At 44.4% G+C, this 21,881-nt stretch overlaps 6 protein-coding genes and 2 non-coding genes across 9 annotated transcripts; 5 read left to right on the top strand and 3 right to left on the bottom strand.

Moving 5' to 3' along the window:
* Positions 1 to 1,063: 1,063 nt before the first annotated feature.
* Positions 1,064 to 3,414, bottom strand: LOC118512480 (COP9 signalosome complex subunit 2). Its single transcript, XM_036056975.1, has 4 exons — positions 3,123 to 3,414; positions 2,621 to 2,941; positions 1,742 to 2,556; positions 1,064 to 1,658 (listed from the first exon to the last, which is right to left on the bottom strand). The coding sequence occupies exons 1-4, from the start codon at positions 3,177 to 3,179 to the stop codon at positions 1,514 to 1,516; spliced, it is 1,338 nt and encodes a 445-aa protein (XP_035912868.1). The 5' UTR covers positions 3,180 to 3,414; the 3' UTR covers positions 1,064 to 1,513.
* Positions 3,415 to 3,457: 43 nt separating this feature from the next.
* On the top strand, positions 3,458 to 4,955 carry LOC118512482 (prostaglandin reductase 1-like). The gene is made up of 3 exons (XM_036056977.1): positions 3,458 to 3,570; positions 3,646 to 3,832; positions 3,896 to 4,955. The coding sequence occupies exons 2-3, from the start codon at positions 3,727 to 3,729 to the stop codon at positions 4,783 to 4,785; spliced, it is 996 nt and encodes a 331-aa protein (XP_035912870.1). The 5' UTR covers positions 3,458 to 3,570; positions 3,646 to 3,726; the 3' UTR covers positions 4,786 to 4,955.
* A 100-nt stretch (positions 4,956 to 5,055) lies between these two features.
* On the top strand, positions 5,056 to 6,148 carry LOC118512483 (BLOC-1-related complex subunit 8 homolog). Its single transcript, XM_036056978.1, has 3 exons — positions 5,056 to 5,282; positions 5,355 to 5,532; positions 5,605 to 6,148. The coding sequence occupies exons 1-3, from the start codon at positions 5,225 to 5,227 to the stop codon at positions 5,948 to 5,950; spliced, it is 582 nt and encodes a 193-aa protein (XP_035912871.1). The 5' UTR covers positions 5,056 to 5,224; the 3' UTR covers positions 5,951 to 6,148.
* LOC118512478 (probable ATP-dependent RNA helicase pitchoune) lies at positions 6,085 to 8,424 on the bottom strand. Its single transcript, XM_036056968.1, has 5 exons — positions 8,234 to 8,424; positions 8,019 to 8,144; positions 7,237 to 7,947; positions 6,874 to 7,175; positions 6,085 to 6,806 (listed from the first exon to the last, which is right to left on the bottom strand). The coding sequence occupies exons 1-5, from the start codon at positions 8,295 to 8,297 to the stop codon at positions 6,156 to 6,158; spliced, it is 1,854 nt and encodes a 617-aa protein (XP_035912861.1). The 5' UTR covers positions 8,298 to 8,424; the 3' UTR covers positions 6,085 to 6,155.
* Positions 8,425 to 9,060: 636 nt separating this feature from the next.
* Positions 9,061 to 10,973, top strand: LOC118512481 (short-chain specific acyl-CoA dehydrogenase, mitochondrial-like). Its single transcript, XM_036056976.1, has 2 exons — positions 9,061 to 9,504; positions 9,573 to 10,973. The coding sequence occupies exons 1-2, from the start codon at positions 9,483 to 9,485 to the stop codon at positions 10,763 to 10,765; spliced, it is 1,215 nt and encodes a 404-aa protein (XP_035912869.1). The 5' UTR covers positions 9,061 to 9,482; the 3' UTR covers positions 10,766 to 10,973.
* A 160-nt stretch (positions 10,974 to 11,133) lies between these two features.
* On the top strand, positions 11,134 to 11,205 carry Trnae-cuc. The gene has a single exon. It is a non-coding gene; the product is annotated as a tRNA-Glu (tRNA).
* A 129-nt stretch (positions 11,206 to 11,334) lies between these two features.
* On the bottom strand, positions 11,335 to 14,323 carry LOC118512477 (glycine--tRNA ligase). Of its 2 annotated transcripts, XM_036056967.1 has the most exons (5): positions 14,176 to 14,323; positions 13,758 to 14,097; positions 11,996 to 13,676; positions 11,735 to 11,922; positions 11,335 to 11,655 (listed from the first exon to the last, which is right to left on the bottom strand). In XM_036056967.1, exons 2-5 carry the CDS (start codon positions 13,815 to 13,817, stop codon positions 11,545 to 11,547), a joined length of 2,040 nt encoding a protein of 679 aa, XP_035912860.1. In that variant the 5' UTR covers positions 13,818 to 14,097; positions 14,176 to 14,323; the 3' UTR covers positions 11,335 to 11,544. The 2 variants fall into 2 exon arrangements, with proteins under 2 accessions (XP_035912860.1, XP_035912859.1); XM_036056966.1 differs by having other exon boundaries at positions 13,758 to 14,312.
* Positions 14,324 to 21,382: 7,059 nt separating this feature from the next.
* Trnal-uag lies at positions 21,383 to 21,462 on the top strand. The gene has a single exon. It is a non-coding gene; the product is annotated as a tRNA-Leu (tRNA).
* Positions 21,463 to 21,881: the final 419 nt, after the last annotated feature.

The following is a 21,881-nucleotide window of genomic DNA, read 5'->3' as shown; positions in this document are numbered from 1 at the left end:
CAGGGCCCTTTGCTATCACCAAGGGCCTGCGCCAGGGAGATGGGCTTGCCTGTCTCCTTTTCAACCTGGCGCTAGGGAGAGCCATCCGGGACATCGAGGATTGTTGTAGCAGGCCAAAACCGCAAAGCGGTTGTAGCGTCTGATAAGTAAGTAAGTAAGAACGTGAAGACTTACCATCTCTGGTCCTCTTAGAAGTTGGATAAGGAAAGCTTTTTTCTTGTGCGAAGCCTCTTCGACATGTCCTCTTCGGGAAATCCCTTTAAACTTATGATTGGAACCTTTGGGATTATCTACTCCACATGCAAGAAGACAGATCAGCTGGATTGTAACATTTCTTTTCGGAGGAGAAAAGTCTCATCTGGGAAATTCTATGCGGGGTGATAATTGATCGAGGCCTTTGTGCGTCTTGATCTCTTTCGAGTCCCCAATATATTTCTTGGTGGTGGCCTTTTACTTGTTCCCAAAGGTCTAGAATAATGTAGGTTCCTCTGGACGAGGCTCCTTAGTTGAAGAGTGCCTTTTATACGATAAGGGCTTAAACCGTTAAGCTGGATGAAACTGTGAGGGGCCATCTTCCAACAAAATGTGTCCAGCTAAATGGCATAGACATCATTGGTTTACGATTCTTCTGTGTAACAGTGACCAAAGGCAATGAGCAATTGATGATTAACAACCCTGCTAATAAATATTGATTTCGTTGGTTTTGGTGATCAAAAGTTCCATTTTTTTGTCAGATATCAACACCGACCACTATGTAGATTTTGAGACTCGTGGAAGTGTTCCGACTGTCAACCGATCCTACTGAAGCCTGAAGGAGCTTTGGACGTTAATCCCAGTAATTCCACTTCCGCCAATAATCCCCGTAGCCTTCTTATATGGGGCAAGACAAAGAAGACTCTCTAGGGTCCGATAGGTTAGACATGTCATGCGAAAGGCACCGTTCAATCAAGTCCTATGAAGTTATTTTAGATTATTTGTGACACAGATTCTGATGATTTGTGTGAGTGATATCGAGGACTTCTATTGCAAACCACGCAGACCGTAACACCTTTCGACAGCAAACTTATAACAATCAGCATCCAGCATGGGTTTATTCCTCAATTATTGTTCCTCCTTCACATTCTCCTCATCAAACGCTTGTATAAGGAGGCTCGATATTACCTGTAGGCGTAATTGTTCTCTGCCGCGCGCGCGTGTGTGTATATTGTGCCATTAATTGCTCGCCTGCTGCCCCCCCCCCCACCTCCTTTTTTCGGCCCCAGCCATGATATTCGAGCACAGCAATGAATATCATTCAAAAGCCACGTATCGTTAAAGAGGACCGGGATCACACGTATCGAAACAAAAGACAACGAGATTATTTCCATCCTGTGTGCTGTAATGCGCTGCTGCTGCAGGCCAGCAGATCCAGTGGTAACCGATGTGGCAGCTGTTACCACCGCTCACAGTACGTGTCTTTTTGTTTTACAGCTATCATCGCTCCATCATCCGCAACACTTCAGTAATCCTGATTTCAGGCCATCTTGTTGATAATGGCCGCCTGTACGGAGTTTATCTGCGTGGCCAGCTTCTCGATCGCAATGTCCCGTTCGCCGCAACGAGCTTCTTTGTTCAATTCCAGCACCTGATTGACTTGATCGATACGACCCTGAATAGTGCTGGAAAAAAATAAAAGAGACAAAACATCATTAATACCATGGCCATCGACCTTTCGCGGGCCATTAGGTAAGGGCCTACTCACTTATCTAGTATGCAGGACACAAGCAAGCTTTCCACCTCGGCCGGCTCAATGTTCAGCTCGCTCGATATGAACGGTATCGTTATCTTCGTATACGGCCGGATCAGCTTGATCAGCACCTGCGTCCGTATGTTGCGCAGCAAATCCTCGATGTGCTCCCGGATGAACTGATCCGCCATAATGTTGTTGCGGTTGTTGCGCAGGATCGCCTCAAACTCCATAATGTCATTGTTCTGGTACGCCATCACCAGATTCGTCATGGCCAAAATCTCCGGATCGTTCTTGTACGGTTTCGCTTCCTGCGAGTCGAACGGATTGATGCCGGACTTCATGAGCATGTTGGCCAGCACCAGATACTTCAGACAGGTCGTCCGGCGAGACGAGCCCGATTCGTCGTAGTTTTTGAACGCTTCGAAAAAGTCCGTATGAGCCTTCTCAAATTCGCCTTCCCGCAGATGCATCTTGCCACCGCATTCGCGAATCACACCCATAATCAGTGGATGCGGAATGGCCGACTTAATGTGGAGCGATTGTTCGTACAGCGCTTTTAGCTTTTTGTTGTTCTTCTGCACGGTGTACATTTGGATCTCGAGCGCGTAAATTTCGAGCAGCTGCGTACCCTTCTTCAGATCGTCCTCGCCGTCATCGGTTTGGCAGGATTGGTGCAGCTGTTTGAGGATTTTCTGCAGCTTGCCGAAATCGTTCCGGTCGAAGTACAGCTTGCCTAGTTTGGTGTTTGTTTTGAACCATAGCCGATCGTTCTTCGCATCCTTCAGCGCTTCCAGTGTGGTTTCGTAGAAATTTTGCAACAGTTCCATCTGCAACGGAGACAAGGTTTAATAAACAGCCAAGGCATCGCAAAGCAACCTAGTATCTACTCACATTTTTGGACGTAGAAATGTAATCCAGAATCGAATTGATCGATTTCTCCGAATGGTTCCGCGTTACCGCACTCTTGATGTAGGTTAGCAGTTGCTTGTAGCGGGACATCATTTCCTGATAGTTTTGCAGCTTAAAGTTTAGCTTTATCATCTGTTTCAGTGCCTTGAAGCCCCACTCGCCTTTCTCGCCATTCTCCAGGTCCAGCACCTTCTGGAAGGATTTCAGCGCATCCTGCGGTGCTTCCTCCTTCAGTGCCTTACTGTTGTAGTATTGATTTTCCAAATCTACGTCCGGTTCCGAGTTGCTGTCTTCGGAGTATTCCTGCGAAAAACGAAAGGAATGCATTCCATTTTTCTAACAGCGTTCCATCTACGGGAGATGAGGTATCGGGCTTTTCTATATCGTTCGTCGGTGGTCGGTGGTTGCTAGATAGTAATGCTAACATGTTGCTGCCGGTTCCTCCATAACCCCTACTATTTATGTTTTGCTGTATTTTGCTTACCAATCCGTAATCATCATCATCGTCGTCGCACATGAAATCGTCGTCAATGTCCGACATGGTTGGATGTGGTTCGCTCGCCTAACGGGTACAACCTCAACAGATACGCAAAGGAGTAAGCCGGTGTGTGCACTTTTACCGAATTTCTCGCACGCAAATGCACATAAATAGAGCAATTATTTAACGCAAGCAACGGGCCAGAGAAAAGTCGCGTTCGTTTTTCTTTTGGGGTATTTTTTTACGGAAGGCCAAGCGGCACAATTGTCACCGGGTGACAGTTCCGTATTTTGACAGCAAGGGGTAGGAATGTACAGTGTTGAAGCACAAGGTGTATACATGGCGGGATGGCAGAATAAAAACAAAATAAAAGTTATCTGAAGATGGAGGAAAATAAAAGTACAGACCGGCAGATTTTGTTAGTGTTTATACTCCACTCCGTGTCCGATCTGTGGTAAAATTATTCTTATCTAATTAAATACCTCGCGATGTAATATCTCATGCTGTGCATTGGGCTGTTGTGAAATAGGTATTCCTGATTTGATATCATTCGCTGTTTGATAAGCGAAGAGCAAAGTACGATTCTCCACTAGTCTAGTTGTTCTCAAAAATGGTACTGGCAAGGAAATGGATGTACGTGAAGCGCCCGGACGGTGAACCAAAACCGACGGATTTCTCCATCGAACAAGAAGAGCTACCTGCACTAGAGGATGGAGGTATTACTTGGTTGTGAATTCTGGTTCTGTTAACATTTCATCAACATCTGATTCCCATTTTAGATTTTCTCGTCGAAACCGTGTACTTCAGTCTCGATGCAGGGCTTCGTGGATACATGGCGATGGGAATCCTTGCGGTCGGTAGTCCAGTGATCGGTATGGCCGTCGCAAAGGTGATCGAATCGAAGAACGAAAGCTTTCCGGTCGGTGCCCACGTATGCGCACGCCTAGGCTGGGTTACGCATGCCATCCTCAATCCAGCTAAGCGCAAAGATCAACGGCCCTACATCGTACCGGAAGTGAAAGGCTATTCCTGCGCGATTGGGCTCGGTGCGCTCGGTTTATCCGGAAATACAGCGTATTTCGGTTTTCTGGAAATTTGTAAACCGAAACCGGGTGAAACGGTGGTAGTGAGTGCTGCGGCCGGAGCAGTCGGTCATTTGGTAGGACAAATCGCCAAGGCAAAGGGCTGCTATGTGGTCGGTATTGCGGGATCGGAGGAAAAAATCCGTACACTCGAAAAGCTCGGCTTTGATGCCACCATCAACTATCGGGCCGGATCGCTCCGGGAACAGTTGCTAAAGGCAACGCCCAAAGGAGTCGATTGCTACTTTGACAACGTAGGCGGCGAGCTGACGGAGCTGGTGCGCGAACGGATGAACCTTTACGGGCGGATTTCCGTGTGCGGGACTGTGTCTAGCTACAATGGCAATCCGATCCCGGTGACGGATCCGCAACGAGACTATGTCTCGAAACAGCTGCGGCAGGAAGGGTTCGTTGTGTTTCGATGGCTGGACAGGTGGATGGAGGGTATTGGCCAGATGCACGAGTGGATTAAGCAGGAGAAGCTGGTGCCACTGGAGACTGTGTACGAGGGCTTCGAGCAGGCACCGGATGCTTTCATCAAAATGCTGCGCGGTGATAACACTGGAAAGGCAGTTCTTAAGGTATAAGGCTCAAATCAGCAGCAGCATACAACGAAGTCGGCAGGCATTTATATTGGAGCTATTGGGGGGTGTAAAATGCCGTACGCATTCGAAAAACATTTTTATTGAAGTTTTTGTATGAAGAACACCGCAAAGATACTGCTGGTGTTTAATATACGTTTCTTAACTGTTCGTAATTTTTAAAACAATTTTAATAACCTAGAAAGAAAGGTAATACACTTTATTGTTATGTTTGTTTCTGGAATTACAAAATCAATTTTGTTTCTTGAATTACATTTTATAAAAAATATTCATTTTTAAAACAGTTTTTACATGACCGCTGGCTTCCCACTGTCATTTGTTTATTTACAATTGCATTGCAACGTTCTCGCTGCTGTCAATTACACCCAAAACAGACTGTTTTCTGTTCACTGTAAACTTTTGGTGTAATTTACCCTGCTTTACAATGAATCAAAAAGTGTCCACCGTTAACGATCCTGAACTGCAGGCCAAAGTGAAGAAAAGTAAGGAAACCTTTTGGCTTCCCTAATTGTGTGGTGATATCTCATCGGAGATTTGGTTTCACTCTTCCGCAGCGACTGAAAAAATATCCGAGAATATGCACATCATTGCCAACGAGCCAAGCCTTGCGTTCTACCGCATCCAGGAACACGTCCGCAAGGTAATTCCGCTCATAGTAGACCGCCGTGCGGAGGTGGTTCAGTTACAGCAGGATCTGCAGGGCAAGTGTTACGATATGGAGTATGCAATTAGGTCTGTAATGGTAACGAAACTGACGTGTTAATGAGTAACATAAACAAAGAATATTCTTTTGTTCGCTTGCAGCGCCGTGAAAGATATCGAGGCAGCCGATACGTCGTTGAAAAACGTGCAAGAACTACTGAAAAATGCAATATTTCTCAAGCAGCAGCTAAAGTACGTAGAATCCAGACGACCCAAGAAAGACACGAACAGCTCCGTGTACAAGCGGCTTTCGGCACACATTACGCTGGATTTGCCCGACCTAACCGACATATCCGGGGTGGTGCGAGAAACGACCAATCGGGTGGAGCACATGATGTCGCAAGCGCGAAATTCAAACAGCAGTATAAACAACAATCCTCCAGGTGGTGGTGCGAATTCGACGGCAGGTCCCGCAGAACTGCAACGGTCCTACACGACGTTACACTAAGCAAGCAAATCGTATCGTTACCCTAGTCACAACGCTTAAGTTTCGTTCCTTTTGCTTTCAACGATCTGTGATGTTTACGTTCGTTCACCACGCATTTCGCTCTCTCGCAAGAGGGAAATCGACAAAATTGAGTATTATAGTTTTGTTCCCCTGTTGGGTGGGAACCGATCAATAAAAATAATCCTTTATTTGACGCTACTTTCGCTCATTCGTACTTAACCTTCTTCAACTGCTTCCTGTCGGTAATGTGCTTAATGTTCAGCTTATCCTTCTTCTCCTTGTTGAGCGTTTTGAAATGTCCCAACCCACGGCTGCCCGGTCTCCGTTCGGAGTTGTGTATCTTGAAGCTCTTGCCAAAATCGACGTACGGTGGTTGAGTGAAGCCAAAGTTTTTGGCCACCTGCACCAGGTCCAGGTTGCCGACGTTGAACACGTCCTTCATGTGGTGCCCTTCGTACGCGCGCACGTACGTCTTGAAGGCTAGCTTGCCGGACTGATTAAGAAAATAGTTCTTCGCCAGCAGATTCTCCAGCTGCAGCTGAATGTCCGCTATTTTGCTCCAAGAAAATTCAAACTCGTTCAGCGGCACCTTCGCCTGCTTCAGATACTTCAGGAAGCCAAGTTCCTCCGGGCGGAGCATCAGCAGCGCATGGCCGCAAAGGTCCTCCCCTCGAGCCGTACGACCCACACGGTGAATGTATTCCTTCGTATCGTTCGGTGGATCGTACTGTACGATCCAATCGACGGCCGGAATATCGAGCCCACGTGCGGCGACGTCCGTGCAGAGCAGAATGCCCGTTTCTGCGTTACAGAACTGGAAGAAAACCGAGGTACGTTTCGCTTGCTTTTGTTTGCCCTGCATGGAGATAAGTTAGTGATTAGTATTAATATTCGCCTTAATTTGCATACACAAACAAACTTACATGAATCGACATCACCGGCAGATCGATATAGTTGAACAGTTCGTGATGGAACTTTACCGACAGACAGGATGAAAAGAACACCATCACCTTCTTCTTGCGGTTTTTCTTCAAGAAGGTAAACAGCACGAGCAGACGCCGCTCCGACGGACACACAATGTAGCCTTGCTCCAGCCCCGTAACGGTGGCCTCCTTCTTGTTATCATCCACCCCGACGTAAATCGGTTCCGCCTTCAGGGCCAGCTTTCCCAGCTCATCCATGCGGGATGATTGTGTAGCCGAGAATAGAACCGTTTGCCGTTTTTCTGCAAGCAAAGGAGTTGAATTATTAAATTGAACTTTTTGAATTACTACCACTACACTTACTGGGCAAAATGCTAATGATCTGTTTCAGGTCCTCCTCGAATCCAATCTCCAGAATGCGATCACACTCATCGATGATCAAGCACTGCAGATTTTTGAACAGGAAGTTCGGTGTCGTCTTAAGGTGATCCAACAAACGGCCTGGTGTTGCCACGATAATGTTGATACCCTTTTCCAGCTTTTCATTTTCCGTGTGACGGCTCGCTCCTCCCATCAGCAGACCGTACGTCTGGCAGTGGTACGCCATCAGTTCCTTCAGCACACCGAAGATTTGCATGGCCAGTTCACGCGTCGGCGAAATGATTATAACGCCCGCCCCGTTGCGGGGTTTAAACCGAAGCTTATGAATCAACTCTACCGCGGGAATCAGAAAGGCCAACGTTTTACCACTTCCAGTTTTGGCCGATCCGACCAAATCTCTACCCTCCAGCAGCGGCGGGATAGATTTGGCCTGAATTTCCGTCATCTTGGTGAAGCCCATATCGCCGATGGCCTTTATCGTGTTGTCCGACACTTTACCGACGAGCGATTTGAACTCTTGATTGCCTAGCAGAATCTCGTACGCACTGTTGGCGATTTGCGGTTCGGCTGTTTCTGTTCCGTTCTCCGGTTGGGTGTTATTATCGCTCGCTTCCTCCTCCTCTTGCTCTTCCTGCTCGTCATTATCCGAACCCTCGCCCTCACTTTCCGACTCATCTTTCGGTCGTTTTACACCTGGAAATCAAGTCGAATACATTACATCTGTACACAAACACACGTGTCACGGTTCCGGGTGCTGCTCTTACCACGACCAACTTCCTCGCTGTCCGCCTTCTCCTGTTGGACAGCATTTTTCTTTTTCTTCAACGCGTGCTTGCCTTTGGGTGCAGTTTCTTCGGCCACATAGTTATCATCCAAGTCTTCTACTGAAGCTGCAAAATAGTAAAACAGATTCAGCACAACCAACTACGCGTCGCGGTTGGCGAAGGCGCTCCCGCGTCAATGTGCTCCTCCTGCTTACCATGTCCATTTTTCACGTTCTTGTTAACTACCGTTGGAGCCTTTAGCTTGTTTTTCTTAACCATGGTACAGTATTTACGATCAGAACACTATTTTACATAGAATAATCGAGAAAACGCGACCGTTTCGTACACACTTTCGTCGTAAACGAAGCACATGTGCGAGATCGAGTGACAGGAGCGTGTTGGTAAAAAAAAGCTTCAGATGACAGCTGTCAAAACGGTGCTTCGTTGAGAGCTGTCATGTTTAAATTTGTAAATAAAATACCGAGAATAGGCAAAAGTGGTGCATTCTTGAGTTAGGTTGGTTTGTGAATGGATTTTTATGCGTGAAGCTAGTTTTTGGTGCTAATTAACGTTCTGTGAATCGTTCGCTAGCAGCTCACCTGATTTAATAACGCCTCGGCTTGAAGATGGTACGTAAACAAAGGGGAAATACCTGCCTGTGGAATTTGCATGAGTTATTAAAATTATATACTGATTTTGCAGGTACGTGTTAATATTTCCTCGTAGTTATACTAAATCATGAAGATTGTATAACTGAAGAATTGTATGACGGAATGGTGTAGCCGAAAGCCGAAGCACCAGTGCTCAGCATCGCAATTTATGGGCTTAGCCCATGCTGTATAGCGAGTCCGTTCAGTACAGTTTGTTTGGTCTTCGATTCGGTCAGTAAAATGCTCCTCCATTTCAGTGGCCGATATTATCATAATCGAGCTTAAATTTGTTATAAACTCTTCCCCATGTTCATTTCTTTCCAACGAAAAGGGGTTTCCGTTGGACAGGCAACAAATTTGTCAACAACCGTTCTGTCAGGTTCCTCTCGGTTCCCTTCGCTGGTTCTTAACTTTCTTTTGACACAGTCGCGTGTTGGTTGCTTTGGTTTGAGTTCAAAACACGACCAGCCGAATGTTAATAATATTTTAGCGTTCAAACATTTTCTGTTCCATTTCGAAAAGTGTACAAAGTGCAGCTCCTATAAGTGAGAACTGTATTTGCCGAAGAATCTACATGAAGAAATGCTTTAGAAGCTCAGAATCGCCAGCACACACGTATTTACGTAAACAATCCCAACTACGCCACCACCGAGTGCCAGAAATACTTGCGGTGCTGTTGAAAGGAAAATGATTTACATTTTAATCAAATATGCACAACGCGTCATCGGTTAAGGTAGCGCTGGACCGATTTTACTTCCGCTGTTTCTAGCATAGTTCAGTCGCTTAATACTCCCTCCGCAATTCGGGTCCAATTATGTTCCGCAAACTTTCCACTGGTAAGTTTTTATCTGGCTATCGCTTTGCTGTGTTAAGATAAGCAAGATTTTTTTTGTTATTCTTGTAGCCATGAACTCACGTTCCTCGCTGATGCGATCGTTCAGTGTAGGTGAACTGTCCAAAGACCACCAAGAAGTTCAGCAACTATGTCGTCAATTTAGCGAACGAGAACTGAAACCTGCTGCAAGCGCCATTGATCGCGAAGGTAGCTTTCCCGCTGCAGCTATTGCCAAGCTGGCGGAGTTAGGATTGATGCGGGTTACCGTGTCGCCCAAGTATGGCGGCTCTGGTCTGGATATGCTCTCGCTATCGCTCGTAGTTGAAGAACTTTCGCGAGGATGCGGTAGCACCGGGAGCATAGTGTCCATTCACAACTGCCTGTACGCCAACCTGTTGCATCGGCTGGGTACGGATGAGCAGCAGGAACGATTTTTCAACAAATATGAAAATCAAACAATCGGCGCTTTCGCGCTCAGTGAGGCTGATGCGGGTTCCGATGTGGCCGCAATGTCGACCAGAGCTGTGCAGGATACCGATGGCAGTTGGATACTAAACGGAACGAAGGCGTGGGTAACATCGGGCATTGAAGCGGTGGCCGGCATTGTTTTCGCCACCGTGGATCCGGCCCTAAAGTATAAAGGCATTACTGCATTTCTGGTCGACTTTGATGGGGGCAATCTGGCCGGACTACATCGAGGCCGTCCGGAAGAAAAGCTGGGCATCCGTGGCACTTCAACCTGTGATTTAATACTGGAAAGCGTGCGTGTCCCGGCAGCAAACGTGCTTGGAACCGTTGGTGGTGGGATGCGTATCGCTATGGAGCAACTCGACCGTGCACGGATAGGAATCGCCTCACAGGCCCTTGGCATAAGTCAAGCCGCGCTGGAAACGGCCATAGAGTACGCCAAGCAGCGTACGGCCTTCGGAGGCACTCTGATCGATCTACCCGCCGTTCGTACGAGAATTGCCGAAATGGCAACGAAGATCGAAATGGCTCGGCTGCTGGTGCGTAAAGCTGCCGGCGAGCTAGACCGTGGACTGCGGGCCACGAAGGCATGCTCGATGGCGAAATGGGTGGCGGGCGAAACGGCAACATACGCGGCACACGGATGTCAGCAAATTTTGGGCGGTATGGGATACGTGAAGAATCTTCCGGCCGAGCGGTACTATCGGGATGCTCGCATTACTGAAATCTATGGCGGTGTTACCGATGTGCAGAAATCGATCGTGGCGGACCAAGTAATCAGGGAGCTGAAATGAACGATCGAGGTCCGTGTTGTCCGGCAGTAATGTTAAGGATCGACGAACGCAATTTAATTGTGTTTTTAACATGATTTTTTTCCATTTTGTGGTTAACGGTGAAAGTCTGAAAGGCTGTAATGGTGTATTTTTGAAATATTTTTACATTTAAACTGAGCGCACAAATATATTTAAATGACTGAAAAAGATATTTTACTCCAAACGCTTATTTAGTCAGCTCACAGTAATGCTTGTACCTTTTACAACAGAGAGGAAAGTCATTAAATTTTACTAAAATGATGAAATTTAAGCTAGAGTTTTATGAAGGCGCTATATTAGCAACAGTAGACTTAGTTTAAATAACGAATGAAATCTCTCTCTCTCATCAGTCCCATATTGTCTAGTGGTTAGGATATCCGGCTCTCACCCGGAAGGCCCGGGTTCGATTCCCGGTATGGGAAACACTTTTTTATTTGCTTTGTGCGTTCTTACACAAATTACAATCTTCATTACATTTAGAGTAGCGTTAATTTCGATAGTTTTATTATATCTAGCATAACACATAAATATTTAAAATTAATTGAACTGCATCATATTTCCAAAGAAAAACTTTATTTTGAGTGTAATTTGTGTAATTACTGCATGCACGAAACAGAAACCTTGGCTTATAGTAAAAAGTGTGATCTTTTAAATTAAATATTCCATAATCACCCACTGGATGAGAAAGGCAAAACTCTTAGCAAGCTTTAAGTGTGTCATTTTCGTGTTACTAAATGCGCGCTCAATAAATGCGTTAAGCTTTACTTGGCAGACGCTTCCTGCTGCTCAAAACGCGGATACTTTTGTTCCACCTCGGCCCAACTGGTGCGTCCGGTTGCCAGATCACGAATCGTGTTCGCTACCTCATCCAACTGGAAACGAAGGAAAATGGGGAGACAATTAGTTACAGAGGTTCTTTTAAACTAGGCAGCTAAGCATAGAGATACATACCCCAATGCGGACTTGCTTCATTGAATCTCGCTCTCGCAGTGTGACCGTGTGCGGTTCCTTGAGCGTATCGAAGTCGATCGTAATACCGTACGGAATTGCAATCTCGTCCGTGCGCGCATACCGACGACCGATCGAACCGCTAGAATCGTCCACCTTGTGCGACACGTCCACGGATGTGAGGGCCGTAGCTGGAAGGCGGGAATCATTTCGATTCATTAAATAATCTCTCTCCTCGGCTAAGCCTGCCACCAGAATACTTACAAATCTTCTTGACGAACGGTGCAAATTCGGCATTGTTGCTTAACGGAAGCACCGAACATTTAAGCGGAGCCACTACCGGTGGCAACGAGAAGTAACTGCGCTGCTCGTCCCCTTCACGCATCCGGAAGCTGTGCTCCAGCAGCGAGTACATAATGCGCCCAATGCCAAACGAAGGCTCGATCACGCTGGGAGTAATCTCCTCCACGTGCACCGTTTTGGAGGTAGTTTTAACCGCGATCAGATCGTTGGTCAGTTTCACGTCCGTTCCATTGACCGGCAGCGTATGTTCTCCCTTCTCGCCTAGGCTCTTGCCAATACTTTCAACCTCTCCGAGGGAAAGCTTTGCCAGCGCATCCGTAATAGCTTTGGCGTCCTTTTTGAATGCCTTTCCGATGGCGGCCTTGTTCGGTACCACCTCCGTCACCTCGATGGTTTTCGGTGCGGGAAGCTTCTTCTCCGCCACCAACTTTACACCGGTTGCGTTCGTGTGCTGGGTCAAATCGTACGCGGACCGGTCGGCACATCCGACACACTCGATCCAGCCGTAGCTCGTAAGACACTCCGCATCCCAGCAATCGCACGCATAATGTGCCATCTCGTTGCCCATATGCTGGCGGAACCGTAGCCGGTCCGGCAAGATTCCAATCCGGTGCAGGAACATCTGGATGCGCGCCATAAAGTAGCCGAGCGTTTCGTTCGCTACCAATCCGCTCGCAACCGCATCACCAATGCGGACCTGCTGGGCACTCTTGCCATCCATCTGATTGCATGCCGAGTAAAGCGTCATTACCGTGTCCGCCACATTCTCGAACTTGGGATGGTTTTTGGCCTGCGGATCGCAGAAGTGTTCGATTTCGCACATCGTAAACTCGCGCACACGAATCAACCCGGATCGGGGTGAAATTTCATTCCGGAAGCTGTTACCGATTTGTGCGGCAGCAAACGGTAACCGGCCTTGATTGAACTCCAGCAGACGCTTGAAGTTCACAAAAATGCCCTGCGCAGTTTCGGGACGCAGGAAACCTTTCACCAAACCGGTTGGTCCGATCTGCGTGCCGAACATAAGATTGAACTCAATCGGTTCCGTAAGATCATTCCCAGTGATGGGTGATTTCATGTTAAACTTTCGCAAAATTGCTGCCATTTCGTCCTTCGTCATACCGTCCAGCTTGATGACGATATCGGCACATTCGTCCTTCAGCTCCGCCGTGGCATCCTTAGCCGCTGCCAGCTTTTCCAGATGATTCTTAATCAAATGATCCAACCGGAAGCATTCTCCGTTTTTCACGTCCTTTGTCATAAGATCGGCAAACCGGTCCACGTGGCCGGACGCTTTCAGAACCGGCTCGGGCGTAAGGATCGAACAGTCCACCTCGAGCATCTGTTCTTCGAGCACGAAAAACTGGCGCCAAGTGTTGATCATGTTCGACTTCAGCGCACAGCCCATCGGGCCGAAATCGTACTGACCGGTGATGCCACCGTAGATGGCAAAACTCTGATCATAGAAGAATCGTCGCTTGAGCAAATCTTCCATGCGGGCCCGATCGAAGCTGGCCACCTGAGGTGCGAGGCTTAGTTCGCGATCTTCAAGCACCTTCTTGCGTGCCTTAAGTTCATTGACCGCTTTCTTCACGTCGATTTCCGGAGCACCTTCACTTTTAAGCTTGCGCACCAAGTCTCCCTACGGAATGCGATAAAAGGAAGCGTTTTAAGGGAAGACGGCACATTGCATCATACGATTTGCATGTAAAAAACAACTGACCTGCTCCTTAACTGCTTCGCGCAACGGCGCTAACTGTTCCTCAATCTTCGGGTCAGTCATGGTTTCCAACAGCTGTAGGCGAAGCTTCACGTCACGATGCTTTTTATTCGAACCCCAATTGAACGGCTTTCTGGATGAGTCGGTCTGGCTGGCTGTTGCCGAGTACAGACGCCGAGGTTCAGATTGAAGCTTTCTCTCGCCGGGATTTGACTGAGGATTTGTCACAAATTTGTGTACGGATGAACCGAAGGTGGCAAATCGGGTGCTATCACCAGCGGGAGGGATAAGGGAGTAAACGTGTCGTCGGACTGCTCCGGATCTGCTGCCTCTAGGCACTAATCTACTGAGGAAGTTGAGGCAAAGGTGAGTGGACATTTACGAATGGAATGCACCACCATCCGTTTGGAACAATGGTCACCCACGGGTTGAAGGTGCGCTCGTATTCACCAATTCGAGTTTAACACTATTTTTAAGCTAATATTTCCACAAAACGATAGCAAACGAACGAGCTCACGTTTTCACGCCGGCAATATGTTTTATTTTTCCTTTGCTGACGTTTGCGTGACAGCACGGCAAAACGCCCCACAGTTCCCAGCTGACCGTTCGAGCAGCTGTCAGTGTTCGTGCAGTAAATCGAGCAGATTTGAAATGTCTAGCTGTTTGACGGTTGTACGACTGGAATTACACGGGATAGATTCTTTTTTTTTCTGTTGTTTTAGAGTTTTCCTTAAGGATACTTTAAAAGAGTATAAACGAGTTTAATACGACAATATATCTTTTGTTTAGTTGAAAAAAATGCATTTATTTCTTGTGGTTGTATTTGAAAACTTTTAGGCTCTTTTCAAAGTTGAGGACTTTCAGATGACGAACCAAGCTTGAGCCAAGCTTACCCCTTGTATGATTTTCGATAGTACTACGATGCCCTTAGTGGCCGTCTACTCCACCACTGTTTGTTTTTTTTTTTCAGATCAGACCATGAAGATCATCAGGCGTAAATGATGTTTCCATGCTAACTATTCACGATCAGTTTCTATAATTTTGCATCTGGCGAGAAATGTAGTCAGTTTATAATTGTTCCTTTTAAGTTAAATGCTAGGACGTAAAGTCGCTAGCAGTATTTTTCAAGTGATACAATGAATCAAACTATGAATATTGTGAACTATAAAACTATTAATCGGAGTTTCCATCGATCGTTGTAAATGGTGGAAGTAAAGAGAATGTAGATCTTTCTTTCTTTAAGCAGCTTCATACACTTCTGTTGAGTAGACTCTAATCGATGCTGCCAAAAAGAGCAAAAGAGCTGTGTAACAGCATGAAATACAGGAACTTCATAAAATATCGATAGTCTCGATGACATGTCATAAGTATGAAACCGGACAACCTTACTCTGAGATCTGAATTTAAATGGTGTGATAGTGTTGATCTCTTCTCTACACATACAGATAATTAAGAGAAAGGTACTACTGAGAGTACAATTGAGATTAACCAATAGATCTCTAAAATTTTCATTATTAGGGAAGTTTCGTTATTTTGTATTCAATTTTTGTATTTTAAATTTAAACACTTAAACTTTCCAGATTCTTTTTTTACTAGCTAAAACTCTGCCACCAATTCGATTCGGGCTTCGATCTGTGCTTCCGGAGCAGAGCATTCCTTATGCAGTCTGTTGTGCCGATCGATCGGTCCAGCCATAACCTTACCCAACGGTAAAGACGGGAGAGTTGACAAAAGCAAATAATCTTCCAAATAAAGAAAACACGACACACACAAAAAAAAACAGAAGCCGTTAAACAAACACTAACCACACTACCGCCCAAGTGATGCTGGTGGGCCACAGCATAGTAGTAAACAAAAAATAAAGCTGAAATATTTTACAAACATTTGTCAGGGAGCCAACCGTCCCCAACCAACCAACCAACCACCAGCAGCAGAATCTCCTCGGGAAGTAACGTCTCTCCGGGGAGTGCCGCGGCGGCTGTGGTGTCGGTCGAAGTTTGGATTTGGAATTGGTTTGGCTTGTGCGGATTTTATGTTTTTCAAAATATGTAGACATTTACAGCACATACACACAAACAAAGGTAGTAACACAGCACAATCGCGCGCCGTACAAATCCCGGTCCGACTACGCTCAAATGAGCTGTGAAAGAAACAAAATAATAATAATTACATATTTTTGTTCAACTTTTCAATCGGTGTAGTAAACAAGCCGGATTACGAGAATGTTTTGTAAGCAAGCGAAAAAGGTTGTTAGGTTGTGGATAAGAATAGTAGCGCAAAAGGTGAAAGTGATTAAGGGGTTTTAATTTTTGCTTTATTTGTTTTTTTTTTCTTCCTACTGTAAATGTAGGTCAAACAACAGCTGGTAAATTTAATCTGGGATCAAGAAGTACATAACACTTTCGAAAAGGATTATCCTTATCTTAAGAAAACTAAACACGAGTTCAGTTAGGTGTGGTCGAACCAAAGCATCCACCAGGCGATGACTTGGTGACATACCCCAAGTACTACATCCAATTCAACTTAGTAAACATGCCAAAAAAGTTTACTAAACAAAATAGAGATTATTTACAAAACAAACGCTTTTCGGTGCCGGCCCCTCAGAGGCTGCCGAACCGAACCCGGCGATGAGTGGAACCTTGTCGATGATGTGCGCTGCAAGTGAACGTTGGTGATGATGATGATGATGGAGACCACTTAGTCAAACATAATTTAGTCAAAGCAGTGACAGGCTTAGGTACCAATATTTTGGTTTGCACGTGTTTTGGCATGTGTGTCTTTTAGACACACACACACACACACACACACATACGCCGTAGAGTTCGGAAGAACACGAAAAGCGGCCAGAATTTGTTGTGACTGGCCCGCGATACTGTACGTTAGAGCGGCAGAGCTTGTAACTTTAAGGATGGGTTTGCGAAGAAGACATTTAGCCGGATCAGTAGTAAGTTAGGTAACCTTGCTATGAGCATTAATTTTCTGAATGTATCTTGCTCAAAACTTGGAGTAATCCAGCTTTGTTCAACTAGACAATATTATTAATGACACATCATTAGGCACGAGTAGGGATTATATGAAACTAGATGGACAAATGTTTTTTGTCCACGATCTCTTGAGGTGTGTTCTCTGTTCTTATGTGTCCCTAGGCAAGATACTGTGAGTGTGATCTTCAAGGAAGCGCCTAAAATATTTTCACACTGTAGATCACTAATATATCAAGATTTTATTTAGGGATTCTTTCAACCTCATTAACAAGGATGAAGCTGATGAATTGCGTTCGGGATTTAGAAGTACATTAGATGACCTCCTTTACTTTCTTTTAATAAGTCCTTGATTGTGCAGCAATACGGTCAGGCCGTTCCATACGAATGAAAACAAGTCCTTGATTGTGTTATGGATTTTGGTTTTACTATCTTGAGCAACTAATAATTTTGTCTAAATTTTGTATTTAAAATACCTGCTGCTACGAACGAAGCTGGGACTGCATAGAGCATATGCCTCTGAGCCATAGACTTTGTTTGATCCCGTATATGTAGAAGAATAATGGAGAAACCATAGTAACCCAGAGAACTTAGACACGCTCAGACGCCGGTGGACATGTCATGAAAATGACACTGAACGACACAGCACATAATACTCGTTTAGGCTCCCACATTGGGGGACCCAAATAGACCCGGTACCAGTATAAATTAAGTGATATTTAAGAAACCTTTTCTAACTGGATGAAAACATACGATTTATCAAGAATGATTTCAGCGTGCTAGGTTCAAGGATTCGGTTAGAAGAGTTCGTTATTTTGAAATTCTTAGTTAATGAACCTCAGAAGGATGGTCGATTTACCCTTCAGCGACCGCACGTCAAACGGCTTTATCAGATCTAATCGAGTTAACCATAAATCAAACAATCTTCATCTCGTGTCCATACGTCTTATCATATGCCTGCTGCTGCTGCCTCATCTAGCTGCCAGTGTTTGTTATCAGTAAAGTATTTTCTTCTTCCTAGCAATTTATTTTCTTTTTTTCTTATAATTTTCACTACTTTTCTAAGGGATACGCTTGCACTGGTTCAATGCGAATCTTGGTCTTGGTCTATTGGCGGCAGTGCACTTGTTTTGATCGATCCAGGACACGCTGGTAACGATCGCCAAGCGAGATTCGATGCGATGTTTTGTAAGCTTGATTGCATCTGTAGATTAGATGGCGGGCGTAGAAAACGCATTTGCAGCACACGGTTCAAGGAGCATTTACTGCCTTTCCTTTCTTCCCTCTATGGCTTCCCACAAGCTCACTCGCTCGACGAGGGTAATTAAATGCACGCAACCTTCACGATGACTGATTTGTTGATGGTAGTAAGTCGAAGCACTGAGTTGGGTTTCCGGTATCCTTTTTTTCAAAACACTGCTGTGTCGTCGTTGCGGCAGTCCGATTGTTGCGATTTGATATGATTTACATTGGCACATCGCTAGTGAGCGGAGTGATCGAGTAATTATTTTAATTAGCTCCGCTGTGAGCGCGTTCAAGGAAAACACACAATTAGCTTGCTCTTGTCTAAGTAGGTATTTGTATAACAAGTGAATAAAATTTTTTTCTTGTTTTGTACTAGGTTTTAGAAAACATGATGCAATGCATCCTTTAAGGTACTTCATCCTGTTACATAAACTTGCCTCAGAAATAGAGCATCAGTTCTAGCAAAGTAAAAACCCCGAAGTGTCGGTGCGATAAATGCTTACATTCATGCAGGCGGCCAAAACTTCGCCAGCTTATCAGTCTCACTCCGCGCCTTGCAGCTCGGAATCTAAGCAAATGGAGCCACCCAACGCCATTAGTGACGTCCGGATCGGCGAAGTCCACGGGCGGGCATCCATCCGGTTCCGAACGGTAACGGAGGGGCCTCCTTTAGAGATGTGCTCCCCAGATTGAAGCTTTCCAGTGAAAAGGTTATCATCGTATCATTGTACAACTCGTGTCGCAGTTTTTCTTCCTCCCCTCCACCCCATTTCTCAACTTCACCCGGACATTTACCGACCGGCCTCGATCGGTCAAGATCACGTTGCTGGCTGGCAGTTGGGTATTGACTGCTGTAGGCGCAGGCAGCTAATAAAATGCGGGGCGAAAGTATTAATGTATTATGTGATTTTTTGTGGACAAAGTGTGTCAGTCTTCTTGATGCTGCGATGACTGAATTATTGTTCTTTTCATTTGTCATATTTTTACTTAGTATTTTTGAGCGCTTCTGCAGCTGTTTGTCAGGTAGTGTTCCTAGATGACTTGGGCCGTGGGATAAATTTTGTTTTATTTTTTCAAAATTCTGTTACATTTCATCTTTCTGAAAAACAGATTGCCTTATTTTTGCACAAAGTTTTCGATCTTCTATACCCATGTAAAGCAATGTATGTCCGATATTTTCCATATTTTTGCTTTGCTTATCAATTTCTATCACAGCTTGTGGGTGATGCATATCCTATACAAATACATCATTTGAAGGTTATCAAAAATGCCTTTTTTTAATAAAGTATTGGTATGAATACATATCATAAAGATGTGTATACAGATATCATAAATACTAAAAATAAAAATATGAAAAAAATCTTGTCTTTCCCGTAAAAACAGTATGGCAAGGAGCTAAAACCGTTTACTTAACTACATCAAAAATATTTTTACGTTCAAAAAAGTTGTCTTAACCTACTTGTATTTTTGAATGATTTTTAAAACCATTACAATAGCGGAGAACAATATTATCCGTCGTTCAACGGTTTTACACATAATTCAGCCTAGTTTTGAAACAAGGACATGAAGAGATGGATTCAAATGCAGTTGTAATAAATCGTCAAGAATTTTAAAAAATCTTTAGCTCAATATTTTATATATATATTTTTTTTTGAAGATAGTTAAAGTCGAACCTTAGGTCTATATATTGCGATACAGATTCATAAACCATACGAGGAACAGTCAAAAAAATTTGCTATGAATTCGAAATTGCTACGAAAATCTTTAAAAAGCTCAAGAATAACCAGGAAAATATAAATTTTTACTTAAAAAATTGCACTTGATTAATATCTTAAATCAAACCTTACAATGAACCTAAACACATTTAAAACCTCGTCAATATACTGTTATACAGATTCAAAACACACAGGGGAAATTGTCGAAAATATCCGGAACGAACTCGAAAATAGCAAAGAAAAGTGTTAAAAATCTCACCTAAAATAGCCTAAAATGATTTTCTTAAATATAAGTATTTTATCAGTTTTTGTTGTACCTGAAGTAGTAAAAGACGACTGTCTTCGGCAAGTTTTCAACGATAAAGACCATAACAAGCCCTTTACCCTTCCAAATATTCAGGTGTAATCAGGGCTTGGCACCGAATGGCCTTCAGGCTTTAATATTCTGCGCGGGAAAACCGTTTCCCATTTTTGGACTGAAAAAAAATGCTACTCAAACCAAAAACACGCCCGTTATTCCACACGACCATATTTCCCACCCAGTTCCGTTTCGGTGTGGTGCTACGCTTGGCAACATTAGCCTCGAAACGCAGTGGACGAAAATAAATTACATGCATTTATGAAAACACGTGTTCGGGCGCGTTAAACGCTGTCGTCACTGGACGGGCGGCCGTTGGCGGAAAAGGAAAAAAGTGTCTTTTTGTTCCGTCGTTCGATGCAGTCCAAAGTGCATCGTACATCATTCGCCCGCTGGCGTTCTGCGCTCTCATGATGGAGATCCATTTGGGTGACTTTCCCCCAGGGAAAATTGCTCCGAGAGCTGTGTTGTTTAGTAGCTTTGGGAAGGCGGCGAGTCCTGAGATGCGTGAGCTCCTCTGGTGGTGCCGATAATTCATCTTCAGCGGTACACACTGAAACACCGGGCAACTGCCCTTGAACGCACACGGCACAACGCTACGGCGACGGGCCAGAAATGAACCTGAAGAAATGCACCGAACCGAATGGTGCAACGAAAGGGGGAACGAAAGCTAATTTGTTTATTTTGCTTTTGCTGCTTCGAGAGGGTACCAAAAATACCAAACAACTTAAATATTATTAAATATTTGTCACATTGTCATCCATCATGCGAGGGTTAATACGAACGGTGGCACGGGGTTGAAAGAGAAAAAAAACACTCGAAAGACGTTCAAGAGAAGGCTCAGCAGTGGAGAGGCAAGAACCTTGCTGCGATATGGGTGTGATTATGGGTTAGATCAACAAGGACAGAAGAGCACCGAAATCCACCTCAGAAGCTTGTGACTAATGGAGAAACACATGCCGACGGTTTCGAGTTGAGCTCATTTCCGGTAGAGGAAGGAAAACTTTTCCCGAAAACAATATGTATGATGAGGCTTAATTAGAGATGTTTCACTTTGGACAGTGGTATTAATCTCGGTACACTGCATGCTGTCTTTTCGTTCTGTCCTGTGTTTGCCTACAAAAAAACATATTCATTTTATTTTAAAATATTTTTATGATATTTTTCACATATTTTTAATATAAAAATAGACAACCGAGTACTGACTCTCTACGCGAAGCACATCAACAGGTGATAACAGTGCAATTGCGTAAGAATCGTTCTACAATCATGGCACGTCGCCCGACAGGCAATGATGTGTGTGGTAACAAATTCTGCGCAGTCCCGGAGGGCAGCGTGGCCGAGCGGTCTAAGGCGCTGGTTTTAGGCACCAGTCAGAAATGGCGTGGGTTCGAATCCCACCGCTGTCAGAGTGTATTTTTTTACATTGGGGATTTTGTAGATAAAGTGCTCCTGGTGGCGGTGGTATAGTTATTTTGTGGAATTCTTTTATAAAACACTAATAAGTGTATAAGTACCCTTTGTTGGACCGTGCTTGATGACTTATAAAGACTTTAAAGTTTAAAAGAACATCATTATGACAGTATTTTGAATTTGAGTTAGCTCTTTGAATTCTTTAATTTTTTTAAAACTTTAATTAAAATCTTTCTCAATCTTTGGCATTGCATGTAATTTTTTAAATTTTAGTAAAATTTTATTTTTTATTTTCAATTTTATTTATTTATGCTCTCAATAAAAAAAAACATTTGAGTTGGCAAGGATTTGGGAAAATTTTATAATAAATGGAAAAATATATTTAAACAATTAAATAAATTCATTTAATTAAAAT

The sequence above is a fragment of the Anopheles stephensi genome, chromosome 3 (assembly GCF_013141755.1).
Source record: "Anopheles stephensi strain Indian chromosome 3, UCI_ANSTEP_V1.0, whole genome shotgun sequence".
Taxonomy (NCBI): domain Eukaryota; kingdom Metazoa; phylum Arthropoda; class Insecta; order Diptera; family Culicidae; genus Anopheles; species Anopheles stephensi.
The sequence above is the reverse complement of the archived record's forward strand: the minus strand, read 5'-3'. Positions and strand labels throughout refer to the sequence as shown.

Excerpts from the sequence above, each read along its gene's own strand:
- LOC118512478 (XM_036056968.1), bottom strand. The coding sequence starts at position 8,297 with ATGGTTAAGAAAAACAAGCTAAAGGCTCCAACGGTAGTTAACAAGAAC. Across the intron at positions 8,145-8,233 it reads GAACGTGAAAAATGGACATG|CTTCAGTAGAAGACTTGGAT; the intron begins GTAAGCAGGAGG and ends ACTATTTTGCAG. Across the intron at positions 6,807-6,873 it reads TGCCGGTGATGTCGATTCAT|GGCAAACAAAAGCAAGCGAA; the intron begins GTAAGTTTGTTT and ends ATCTCCATGCAG.
- LOC118512477 (XM_036056966.1), bottom strand. The coding sequence starts at position 14,132 with ATGTCCACTCACCTTTGCCTCAACTTCCTCAGTAGATTAGTGCCTAGA. Across the intron at positions 13,677-13,757 it reads GCGAAGCAGTTAAGGAGCAG|GGAGACTTGGTGCGCAAGCT; the intron begins GTCAGTTGTTTT and ends CGCATTCCGTAG. Across the intron at positions 11,923-11,995 it reads ACCGTTCGTCAAGAAGATTT|CTACGGCCCTCACATCCGTG; the intron begins GTAAGTATTCTG and ends CCCGCCTTCCAG.
- LOC118512482 (XM_036056977.1), top strand. The coding sequence starts at position 3,727 with ATGGTACTGGCAAGGAAATGGATGTACGTGAAGCGCCCGGACGGTGAA. Across the intron at positions 3,833-3,895 it reads ACCTGCACTAGAGGATGGAG|ATTTTCTCGTCGAAACCGTG; the intron begins GTATTACTTGGT and ends TTCCCATTTTAG.
- LOC118512483 (XM_036056978.1), top strand. The coding sequence starts at position 5,225 with ATGAATCAAAAAGTGTCCACCGTTAACGATCCTGAACTGCAGGCCAAA. Across the intron at positions 5,283-5,354 it reads GCAGGCCAAAGTGAAGAAAA|CGACTGAAAAAATATCCGAG; the intron begins GTAAGGAAACCT and ends ACTCTTCCGCAG. Across the intron at positions 5,533-5,604 it reads GATATGGAGTATGCAATTAG|CGCCGTGAAAGATATCGAGG; the intron begins GTCTGTAATGGT and ends GTTCGCTTGCAG.
- LOC118512481 (XM_036056976.1), top strand. The coding sequence starts at position 9,483 with ATGTTCCGCAAACTTTCCACTG. Across the intron at positions 9,505-9,572 it reads GTTCCGCAAACTTTCCACTG|CCATGAACTCACGTTCCTCG; the intron begins GTAAGTTTTTAT and ends TTATTCTTGTAG.
- LOC118512480 (XM_036056975.1), bottom strand. The coding sequence starts at position 3,179 with ATGTCGGACATTGACGACGATTTCATGTGCGACGACGATGATGATGAT. Across the intron at positions 2,942-3,122 it reads ATGATGATGATTACGGATTG|GAATACTCCGAAGACAGCAA; the intron begins GTAAGCAAAATA and ends CGTTTTTCGCAG. Across the intron at positions 1,659-1,741 it reads GTGTCCTGCATACTAGATAA|CACTATTCAGGGTCGTATCG; the intron begins GTGAGTAGGCCC and ends ATTTTTTTCCAG.